Source organism: Gadus macrocephalus, chromosome 6 (genome assembly GCF_031168955.1).
Source record: "Gadus macrocephalus chromosome 6, ASM3116895v1".
NCBI classification, from domain to species: Eukaryota; Metazoa; Chordata; class Actinopteri; order Gadiformes; family Gadidae; genus Gadus; species Gadus macrocephalus.
Genome location: NC_082387.1, coordinates 22219926 through 22231930, shown reverse-complemented (window position 1 = coordinate 22231930; position 12005 = coordinate 22219926). Strand labels below are relative to the sequence as shown.

The 12005-nt window shown below is 45.0% G+C and overlaps 1 protein-coding gene across 2 annotated transcripts; it reads left to right on the top strand.

Moving 5' to 3' along the window:
* The first annotated feature begins 940 nt into the window (after positions 1–940).
* Positions 941–10606, top strand: ggt5a (gamma-glutamyltransferase 5a). Of its 2 annotated transcripts, XM_060055061.1 has the most exons (13): positions 943–1176; positions 1944–2628; positions 2793–2920; positions 3055–3150; positions 5323–5506; positions 5627–5787; positions 6498–6644; positions 8543–8673; positions 8927–9111; positions 9213–9304; positions 9869–9975; positions 10107–10217; positions 10422–10606. In XM_060055061.1, the coding sequence occupies exons 2-13, from the start codon at positions 2462–2464 to the stop codon at positions 10566–10568; spliced, it is 1656 nt and encodes a 551-aa protein (XP_059911044.1). In that variant the 5' UTR covers positions 943–1176; positions 1944–2461; the 3' UTR covers positions 10569–10606. The 2 variants fall into 2 exon arrangements, with proteins under 2 accessions (XP_059911045.1, XP_059911044.1); XM_060055062.1 differs by lacking the exons at positions 10107–10217; positions 10422–10606 and having other exon boundaries at positions 941–1176; positions 9827–9966.
* The last annotated feature ends 1399 nt before the right edge of the window (positions 10607–12005 follow it).

Sequence of the window (12005 nt, the reverse complement as noted above, 5' to 3'; positions counted from 1 at the left end):
CTATCGCTCTACTCCCTCTACTACAGTGGGTGTAACATCCACGTTGTCCTATCAATCTGTGAGGTAGGAAGCGTTCTTAGTTTCCTAGAATGCTAGAAGCCATTTTGGCTTGATGATCCTGCCGGGAAAAGCTCTACCGGCAGCGGTTATCAACACTTAAGAGTGCCTGCGTGCGCCCACTACATCCCTCTACTCTGCAAAGTGGGGCGTTTTCTCTAGCGGGTGTGAGGGAGTTTTTTTAGCCTACACTGGGATGGGTTTAGCGCCACCAATGGATGTTAGAGCTCCCTCAACACGGGTTGTGGCCGCTTCTACGGCTTTGCTCATGGGCGTATCGGTCGTAGACATCTGCACGGCTGCATGATGGGTCTTCCCCCGACCCCTTTGTCCACTTTTACATGTTGGACACGTCCAGGGGCTCACTCTGCCTCACTCGGCCTGCCCCTTGTTATTATTCGTAAATTTTCTCTATACTTAAGCCTATCTCTGCTGTCAGCTGGTGGTGTCCCAGCGTTACACTGGGATGAAGAGTGATTCTGTTGCTGCTGTCTCGTGCATGGCACCCTGGCCTTTGCCGGCCAGATCGGATGCACTTTCACCAGGGGACAGGAGAGTGCAGCAGTCGCCTTATGTGTCGGGCGGCTGTTGGTTGGTTTCTGAGAGGCAGCGGTTATGAACACTATCCAGATTGCCGGGCGCGCCCACTTCATCCATCTACTCTGCAAACTGGGGTGTTTTCTCTAAGTGGTGTAACAGTCATCACATCGTCCCATCTCTCTATGCTCACTGAAGAAAGGTTTGGCCTTTTCCATCCTCAAAGTCTACGCGGAAGCCATTTCGGCTGGCAACGTATACGGCTGTGAGGGTGAACTGTCTTTTAGTCACCCACTGGTCAAGAGATACTTGCGTTGGGCTAGCCATGTTGACATCAGAGTGACCATTTTTTCTTGCTTCTTAATCAGGTATTTCTCAATAACAGCTGTTTAAATCAGGTATGAAATCAGGTATACAATTTTAATACCTGCTGAAATAAATAGATAAATAGGCTTCAATGCCGAAAGATACAGGCGGAGTAATTCGATTTTAAACAACAACGCTCCTATAATATGACCATGGGGCAGAATACTTTACGACCATATGGGCGTCTTATAGCGCGGATTGCAATTCGTATTGCAGGTGTCACGTTAAAATTGTACCGGGGGCGAAAATTGTACCGGCCTACGTCATCGTTTGTTTACATCCTGACAACTTGCCCGGCAACAGACGACGCGATGCAGAAAACATGTTTCCAAACGACGAAATAACATAATACAGATAGCGGATCGCTATCTGTATTATGATAGATAGCGATAACACTTGTTTTTACTTTATATTTGTATTGTATTTAATTGTTTAATCGAAACAATAAAAAAAATTGCCCGCAAAACGGGCGATCGCGTCAAATGACGCGTCAAATCACGTAGGAAGGTTCTTGAACATTCTAGACTATGAAACCTGCTTAAAACACTCAGTTTACTAGCTAAATTCGATTAAACAATTCAATACAATACAAATATAAAGTAAAAACAAGTGTTATCTAGCGATCCGTTATCTGTATTATGTTTCAAGAACATAATACAGAACTCCTACGTCATTTGACGCGATCGCCCGTTTCGCGGGCAAAACATTTGTCATTTGACGCGATCGCCCGTTTCGCGGGCAATTTTTTTTTATTGTTTCGATTAAACAATTAAATACAATACAAATATAAAGTAACAACAAGTGTTATCGCTATCTATCATAATACAGATAGCGATCCGCTATCTGTATTATGTTATTTCGTCGTTTGGAAACATGTTTTCTGCATCGCGTCGTCTGTTGCCGGGCAGGTTGTCAGGATGTAAACAAACGATGACGTAGGCCGGTACAATTTTCGCCCCCGGTACAATTTTAACGTGACACAGCCTGCAGGGTTATGCGAGAAACATACGGAGGGACGCAGTCGTTGAGCTCCCCTGCCCCACATTGCATGACACGTTAAACTCAACCATCAATTTGATATCAACAGACCAAAAATAGTCGGAAAGCCTACAGAAACTATAGATAGTTAATGCGACAATCACATTATTAAAAATAAACTTGGAGCAATGATTTACTGAGGAACTATTTATTTTGGGAGCATGCTTTTGCAGGGAGTTCGCCGTCCCACCTGCCCATATGGACGGCACGCGCCTGCACGACCCCCCTCACGGTAGGACGGTGCGTCAGGATCCGTCCCCCTATATAAAGCAGACGCCGCCCAGGAGCATGCTCAAGCTGGCTGGCGAATCTGAACTTCCGAACTGCGAGCTCATTGTCTACCTGCAAAACATTGGCTAAAGAGAGGGAGAATACTTTCTTGTTCCAGTCAGTCAGTCAGGCACAAGTTACAGAGTCGACAGTATTTAAACCTCAGTGCATCAGTCTAACTACATGATCTGCAATGGCGCGTTCAAAAGCACGGATATGGACTTGTAGCTTACTTCTGGTTTGTTTTTTGGTCGTTTTGATAGTGTGTGTTGTAATGCTTGCGAAGAGCCCGTGTCCGGAGGGGGGCTTCACGAAGGGAGCTGTAGCCGCAGACTCCGAGACCTGCTCCAAGGTTGGACGGTGAGTGGCTGCATTTTTGAACATCAGTTAAACGCTTCTGTTTACACTGGGCTTTCCTACCTTAGATTATTACACATTTCTCAGTGGGCAACTTTTCTCCGTGACGTAGGACTACGTATCTCACATTAAAAGTGATTCCAACTTTGTTTCTGCGTGACTCTCAGAGATATTCTTCGAAGCGGTGGTTCAGCGGTAGATGGCGCGATCGCTGCGTTGCTCTGCACGTCTGTCATCAACCCGCAGAGCATGGGTCTGGGCGGAGGGACCATCTTCACCGTGATGGATGGCAGTGGTAGGGCTGTCACGCACCAGGAACACATCCCTCACTCACACAATTAATCATTTCACAATTTACTTCCATTACACTAATTGACGTCCGGATATGATATTTAGTGTTACTATTTCTTTTATTTTTCTTTCTTTAAGGGAAGGTGAAAATCATCAATGCACGGGAGACCGTCCCCAAGATGTTCAATAGTAACTTAATGGAGGACTGCTCTAAAACACCGAGCTGGACTCCAGGTATTGAGCGTCTGTCTGTCTGTCTGTCTGTCTGTCTGTCTGTCTGTCTGTCTGTCTGTCTGTCTGTCTGTCTGTCTGTCTGTCTGTCTGTCTGTCTGTCTGTCTGTCTGTCTGTCTGTCTGTCTGTCTGTCTGTCTGTCTGTCTGTCTGTCTGTCTGTCTGTCTGTCTGTCTGTCTGTCTGTCTGTCTGTCTGTCTGTCTGTCTGTCTGTCTGTCTGTCTGTCTGTCTGTCTGTCTGTCTGTCTGTCTGTCTGTCTGTCTGTCTGTCTGTCTGTCTGTCTGTCTGTCTGTCTGTCTGTCTGTCTGTCTGTCTGTCTGTCTGTCTGTCTGTCTGTCTGTCTGTCTGTCTGTCTGTCTGTCTGTCTGTCTGTCTGTCTGTCTGTCTGTCTGTCTGTCTGTCTGTCTGTCTGTCTGTCTGTCTGTCTGTCTGTCTGTCTGTCTGTCTGTCTGTCTGTCTGTCTGTCTGTCTGTCTGTCTGTCTGTCTGTCTGTCTGTCTGTCTGTCTGTCTGTCTGTCTGTCTGTCTGTCTGTCTGTCTGTCTGTCTGTCTGTCTGTCTGTCTGTCTGTCTGTCTGTCTGTCTGTCTGTCTGTCTGTCTGTCTGTCTGTCTGTCTGTCTGTCTGTCTGTCTGTCTGTCTGTCTGTCTGTCTGTCTGTCTGTCTGTCTGTCTGTCTGTCTGTCTGTCTGTCTGTCTGTCTGTCTGTCTGTCTGTCTGTCTGTCTGTCTGTCTGTCTGTCTGTCTGTCTGTCTGTCTGTCTGTCTGTCTGTCTGTCTGTCTGTCTGTCTGTCTGTCTGTCTGTCTGTCTGTCTGTCTGTCTGTCTGTCTGTCTGTCTGTCTGTCTGTCTGTCTGTCTGTCTGTCTGTCTGTCTGTCTGTCTGTCTGTCTGTCTGTCTGTCTGTCTGTCTGTCTGTCTGTCTGTCTGTCTGTCTGTCTGTCTGTCTGTCTGTCTGTCTGTCTGTCTGTCTGTCTGTCTGTCTGTCTGTCTGTCTGTCTGTCTGTCTGTCTGTCTGTCTGTCTGTCTGTCTGTCTGTCTGTCTGTCTGTCTGTCTGTCTGTCTGTCTGTCTGTCTGTCTGTCTGTCTGTCTGTCTGTCTGTCTGTCTGTCTGTCTGTCTGTCTGTCTGTCTGTCTGTCTGTCTGTCTGTCTGTCTGTCTGTCTGTCTGTCTGTCTGTCTGTCTGTCTGTCTGTCTGTCTGTCTGTCTGTCTGTCTGTCTGTCTGTCTGTCTGTCTGTCTGTCTGTCTGTCTGTCTGTCTGTCTGTCTGTCTGTCTGTCTGTCTGTCTGTCTGTCTGTCTGTCTGTCTGTCTGTCTGTCTGTCTGTCTGTCTGTCTGTCTGTCTGTCTGTCTGTCTGTCTGTCTGTCTGTCTGTCTGTCTGTCTGTCTGTCTGTCTGTCTGTCTGTCTGTCTGTCTGTCTGTCTGTCTGTCTGTCTGTCTGTCTGTCTGTCTGTCTGTCTGTCTGTCTGTCTGTCTGTCTGTCTGTCTGTCTGTCTGTCTGTCTGTCTGTCTGTCTGTCTGTCTGTCTGTCTGTCTGTCTGTCTGTCTGTCTGTCTGTCTGTCTGTCTGTCTGTCTGTCTGTCTGTCTGTCTGTCTGTCTGTCTGTCTGTCTGTCTGTCTGTCTGTCTGTGTGTGTGTGTGTGTGTGTGTGTGTGTGTGTGTGTGTGTGTGTGTGTGTGTGATCCGTTTGTTTTTAAGGGTGTGACCTTGTAATCTCTTCAAAAATTGCACAAGACTTCAGACATTGTGCACGCAACAACCTCAGGAGATTGGAATGCTGCCAAATATAATTTATAATTGTGTTTATTTATCAAGATAATCATCTGTGTACACTACCCTTCCTCTGATGGGCCCAGGTCAGACCTGGTTTAAGAGGGTGGGGGGGTTGCCAAGACCACACGTAGAGGAACAGCAGCTCAAACCATTCATCTTGCTGGAATGCATACACATCTCACTAAACACCTAGTTTAACAAGAGCTGGGTGCAATGTTTCGTCACTAATGTCAACAACCGAATGCTCTGGCTATATTAGTCTCTGGTGTCTGCCTGCCTTCCTGTCTGCCTGCTTTAGACAATGTGTAAATCTGCCTGCTTCTGCCTGTCTGTTTCTTCGTCTGTGTACCCGTCTGCCCACCTGCGTATTAGATACAGATGTATCATGTGAGTGTTTGCCTTGCAGTGGGTCAGTGGATTGGGGTTCCAGGGGAACTGCGAGGTTATGAACTTGCACACCGACTGTATGGAAAGCTTCCTTGGGCCAGGCTCTTCCAGCCCACTATCAAACTTGCTCGGAGCGGGTTCCCCATTCCCGCTGTCCAGGCTCGCTTCATCCCCTTCTTAGAAAACACCAACGGTTCTTTACGGTGAGAACCCCCCCCCCCTTCCACTAACACCAGAATATGAAAGTACATACAGATTTTAGGTCACAGATAATACCATATAGTGAAGAAGTAATGATATATTGTATCATTTTTGACCAACAGCAAGTTGTACTCTGACAAGGATGGCAACCTCCTGAAAGCTGGTGACATCATGAAGTTTGAGAAACTGGCCGACACACTGGAGATTTTAGCTAAACAGGGAGCAGATGCATTCTACACTGGACAGATCGCAGAGAATTTTATCCGCGATGTACAAAATGAAGGTATTGTTGATTCAGTCTCCCATCTGTGTAGACCCCAGAGACAATATAATTATGTAAGAATCTGCAAAAGAATCAAGACTCATTTGTTCAGAGTTCACCCTAGACTCTGCATAGCAGAGACTTCAGCCTAGACTTCAGCCTAGACTTCAGCCTAGACTTTAGCCTAGACTTTAGCCTAGACTTCACCCTCGACTTCACCCTCGACTTCACCCTCGACTTCACCCTCGACTTCAGCCTCGACTTCAGCCTAGACTTCAGCCTAGACTTCACCTAGACTGAAGACTAGGTGCCCCCCACACCCCTCTTAAGCCTTTTTGTATGTTGTACGCCCTGGCACTTAATGTACGCACTTATTGTATGTTATACGTCCTTGCACTTAAAAATAGTACTTAGCATTGTGTAGCATCTTATCCTAGCTATCTTTGTTGTATACAGGGAATGGGTTAACCTAGCAATGGTAAGTGCTTGGTAGTTGGTTCTATGTCCACTCTTTCTTCTGACAAATGTACTTATTGTGTGTCGCTTTGGATACAAGCGTCTGCTTAATGCCCTTAATGTAAATGTAAATGTAAATCAATTGTAGTCGGCAAAGCCAGGTACAAAAAGTCAGATGCTCACTGGTTCCATCTCAATTACAAATGATTCAGATCCACAACGCATTCGGTTTGCCCCTGCAGATCATTGTTTCTCCATTCTGCTTCTCCAACCAGGAGTCAAACTCACCCTTGAGGACCTGGCGTCTTACGAGGCCAGAGTAAGCGATGCCTGGAACGTTTCCCTGGGGGAGTATCAGATTTACTTGGCTCCGCCTCCTTCAGGGGGCGCCTTAATTGGCCTTATCCTCAACATCATGAAAGGTTTCAATACACATTCCCACTTACACATGGACAGGGTGGTTCCACTCCTAGCTGGGCTGTTAGGCCAAATTCAGCAGTTTGCTCAATTAAAATAAGAGCCTCATATTTGACACAGATGTACATTTTCAATGTTATGAAAAGCTATAGCATAGGGTGCGGCAAATCTGGCCCTTAGGGGCCATGGAAGATATTTTTTCAAAATGGCCAAATACCAGAAGTATGGTTACTTGTGTGTCTAAACTCGCCTCATTGCATTAAAGATAGGAGAACAATAAATACACATTAAAGTTAACCAAGGTACCACCAGGCACATGATCTCATCCAGAAAGGTGTTTTTTACAGTCTGAGATAATATTGTGGATGGTGTTGAAATTAATTCCCATATCATCCAGTACTTTGGGCATATTTCCTGATAGATCTGTTTAGGGCTAGAATAAAATACTGAGACTGGATAAGGTGCTTGGTTATGGGATGTTGCAATCCAGGCCAAGGAATGTATCACGTTTGTCTCAACTTGTGCCACCTACCAGAATTAAACCAGCCCAAGGTTTCTGTCCATAGCTTGGCTCTTCCTCAGAGCTTTATACTCATCTGGGAAACAATATGGGCCTGCTGGAGGAGCTTGGCTTCGGCTATGAGGGAAAAGGACGACTTCAGTTTAGTCTGATTTGCGTGACCAGCTCTTGCCATGCCTGAGGTAGAGTTGGTTCAGAGAGGGGTAACACAGAGGGGGACTAATGGGCATATTCCTATGAAAGCTCCTGAAATCCACTTCTGAGGGGATTAAGATCCTTCAGGTTTTACCCCCTGGAGTAAATGCCTCGGACAGGGTTGTTTTGGCTGTCCGCATGCACATTTTAGTGAGGTCTTGATCCCCCATGCTGCGGGTCCTGACCAGAATCCGGAACCTAAGAGTTCTGCTTGATTAGTCCCACAAATTTCAGACGAGCTCAAACCGAGGGGAAGGTGGTGCTACACTGCTTTCATATCATATTTGCTTTGAGCAATCATGAGGCTGGAGGCAGGGATCTGTTAGTGCGTAATTGGCAAACACAAACTTGACCAGCAGATGTTAACTGTAACAAAGTGTCTCTTAAGTTTTCCCTTCTGAAAGCTTCATCGACATAGTTTTCTCCGATAGAATATCTTCGTAAGCTAAACAAGAAACAACGCATAACTCAGACTCTTGCGGTATCTGATTTCCGACCCATGCTCTCTGCTGTCTCCCCCTAGAAGTTTGAATCATCCCCTGTTTTCGGTCATCAGGTTGACGATCTCACCATGTTGGCTGGTTAAAACGGGGGCCTTTGGTTATGTGGCCCTGCTGTGATGGGCCGCATGCTGGCCAGGGCTTAAAGTGCCCAGGCAAATTCAACATGAACAGCAACATTGGCTTGTCCACAAATCGCCAATGTGCCCCACCAAATAAGCATGGTCTGAGCCAATCAGCATTAAAGGAAGGGCCTTATTGATGAACTTACACTTAAGATGAGCGTAAAGCCTATCCAGGCAATCTACAGGGCAGGTGGGCTCATGTTCATGCATTAGTGATGGTTCACTTCCGCTCTGGGTTGAGAGGAGAGATGTCACACAGAGATTCCCTAAATTGCATCCTGAGTCCACCAAAAATGTTAGACTTTCCGGGGCTCATCCCTGTGGCGGTCCACTGCTACAAGCTCCTAATAAGGGCTTAATACAGAGGAATAATTTTTTGTGTGTGTTGGTGTGTGTTTGGGGACCATCATGCACTAAAGAATTTCACCATTGTGTGTGTCTCTGCACTATAATATATAATTATAATATAATGTGCACTTCTCAAATCCTGCACTGTGCAATCTCTTCAACACTGGACTGATCCTACTTACACACTTTCTGATCCCCCTCCTTTCCCCACACAGGGTATGCTCCAAATCCAGAGTCTATGATGGGGGAGGAAAGGGCTCAAACCTATCATCGCTTTGTGGAGGCTTGCAAGTTTGCCAATGGTTTGAAGAAACACCTCCGTGACCCACAGTTCAACTCGGGAGCAGTATGTATAACTTTTGGAGCCAATTACATCATGTTAAAGTCCTCAATTGTATTGAGAAAGTGTTTGTCAAAGACCGATACAGGTCATTAAGGAGCAGGTAGGGGTTGGGGCATCTTGCTGAAGGATGCTTTAGCTGTAGACTGGAGGTCGGGGGAGCAACAGTCTTTGGTCCAGGAGTCCCCACCACACTATCCCAGACGCTGTACTCGTGATGTGCCTGTGTCCACGTAGACCTTGTTTTTGATGTCACTAGGTGGCGGAGAAGATCACAGAGGAGAGCTTTGCCGACCACCTTCGGAGTCTGATCAGTGGGGGGAGGAGCCACAGTGCTCAGTACTACAACGTGACGCCCTATCTGGACAGCATGGGGACCACACACGTGTCCGTCCTGGCTGAGGACGGCACCGCCGTGGCAGCGACCAGCAGCATCAACCTAATGTTTGTTACACTATCACGACTAAAGCACGGGCAGATTGAAGGCCTCGTGTCGAGCAGGATTTAGGATTTAGAGTTCAGTACATTTTTGTTTCATCACTCAGATTTGGATCCAAGGTGTATTCCCCCAGCACTGGGGTCATCCTCAACAATCAGCTGACAGACTTCTGTGGTAAAGCAGAGCACATTGTTGCAGGTATTGGCTTTAGCTTTAATCATTATGCTAAAATTGAGTGCAAAGCCATGTGAGATATATATAGGGCAGGGGATAGAGGATTGAGTGTTTTTGAGGATTTTGAGGATTGAGGATTTTTGATTATTGATTATTGATAGATTGTTGATAGTATTATGAGCACATAAAATAAACTTATTTTGATTCATATGGTCTGTCTTGGCCCTTAAAGAATAATATTAAACTGGCTGTTGGTGATATTACAAACATTGCATTACCAATGGCCCTAAACATTAAATTGCTAGTGTCTAGTGCCACTATGCAACAAGATGATACACTGTTATGTTTGAGCAAGACATTTCTGATCTGGTGAACATTAGAAAACAAATCGTACAAAATATAATTTGGTATAATTGTTTTCCATTAATCAATGTTAAGGATATGATATATATATATATATATATATATATAGATAAAATGATTTCACGTAAACATTGATGTATGGCTTATTCCCTCTGTGTAAGATCTGTGTATGCTGTACCATAGCTTTATATTGTACGATGATGTCATCCTCTGGGTGGTGAACAGGAGAGCAGCCCCCCTCCTCCATGTCTCCATCGATCCTGCGATCCAAGACCAGGACGCTGGTGATCGGGGCGTCTGGGGGCAGCATGATCATCCCTGGCACCGCCTTGGTAATCACACGGCCGGCTATCTGTCACAGGAAGTCCCAGAGGACGGCGCGTACAGAACAGTGCTCCCTGATGATTCAGCCTCAATACCCGCCTGTTCCGATAGGGGCTCATGTGTGTCTGGTTTCTTGCAGACTATCATGAACCACTTATGGTTTGGAAAAAGCCTCAAAGAGGCGACAGACAGCCCTGTGGTCTTTGTTGATTCCAAGAATGAATTGAAATTCGAACCCAGCTTTGACAAGGTAATGCACCACTCTGACACAAGGTCATTTAACAGACTTGGAGCTGAGGCTGAGAACAACCAAAGCAATCAATCTAAATTTAGTAGCCAAAAAACAAAAAAGGATGCATATGCTACTTTTACATCTCACAAATTATAACCTGTGTTCAATATGAATCCAATGACTCTCTTTTGTGTGTGTTTTTCTATCTTGTATATTTCCTAGTCTTTGATAGAGGCGCTCACCTCAATGGGACACACCCAGACCAACGCATCGTACTTCTACAATGTGGTGAATTCTGTGGAACAGGACAACGGCTGCATCGCTGCAGTGTCTGACCTCCGGAAACAGGGGAAAGCAGCTGGCTACTGACGAGAAGTCGTATTGGTTGTTAATAAGGAGAATCTGGGACCAATGGGAAGAACCCGGAGATGATATTAACATATCTTGAGATCTACAATTGTTGCATTAAAGTCGGGGAGAATTTGCGGCCAGTAGATTAAAAGATTGTGGTCCGAGGTCAAAGGAAAAACTGAAATGGCATTAGAAAAAACTTCTATGGCATTAGAAAAACTGAAATGGCATTAGAAAAAACACACCTGCTCCAATTTGTTTTGGAGCAGGTGTGAGGGGGCGTGGTTCAACAATCAATTGACGGAATGCACGTCACACTTAACTTGTGTGCTCGTGTTTTCTTCACCTTTAAAAGATAGGACTGTTTCTGTGATTGTTTGCCTCCCTTAATATAGAGAAAGAGAAAATCCTCTTTTTACTTTTCTACCTCAGCCTCTCTTTTGGATTTTGTACTACTTTTCTTTGTTGAGGGCATTGAATAGTGAGTAATGATCATGTATTTAAGTTTATTTTCTTAGCTGATATTTGACCCACATCACACATGGCCAGTTAGGGAGGGTGGCGGTAGCAAATGGGAGGTACACCTGTGTGTCTTTTTATTTTTAAATATGCAGATTATTAAACCTGCCATTTTGTTTTACTCCTATAATTAAACTTTAACTATTTATTTACTATTTTGCGTTTAATATTCAATCACTTTTCTTTTGCCTCAAATTATGAATGATATTGTAATTGACTGACCTTCATTAGTATGAAATAAATACCAATTATGAAATGGACAAAAAAGACTGTTTTATGCTTTTGAAATATGAGAGAAACGGTTCTTTGCAAATGAATGGTGCTAACAACCTATTCAATATCTTTCAATGATATAGAACTCTTTTGTTGTGCGGCCAAAGTTGGTAATGAGTGTTTAATAAAAGGGTATCAGGAGTAAAGGGATTATATATTTTTATCATTATTAAAATACTGAAATTATTGCCATTATTGTACTAATAATTCAACAAATTGATAATATGGTGATTTAACAATCTTCAAAGTCATATCAATTCAAATGATCCTTCAACAGCCTCCTGTGCCATTTCACTGATTGATTAAACCGCTGTTTTGCATGAACAATAGATTATGCATACAGTCGTTTTTTGTATCCTATCTGTTTTTGTGCCAGGGGCGGATAATCAGATGAGGAAATGAGTCACACAGACGCAGTTTTATCTGCATTGCCTCAGAGGAACGTGATGAATCTATCGTCAGGGCTCGAACAGAGTCTCAATTCAGATGTAGCAAACAAGCATTGTACCGCCCTCGGCATTCTCCGCAGAGCTAACCAGAAATGAGGGGACCCCAGACGTGGGTGCACCCCAGTGGTGAAGGGGTCAGATAAGGGAGGCTGGGTGGATTGGTCTTCAAATGTGTCTTTGCCGTCCACACTGTGCCATGACCTTAAAGCAGCCA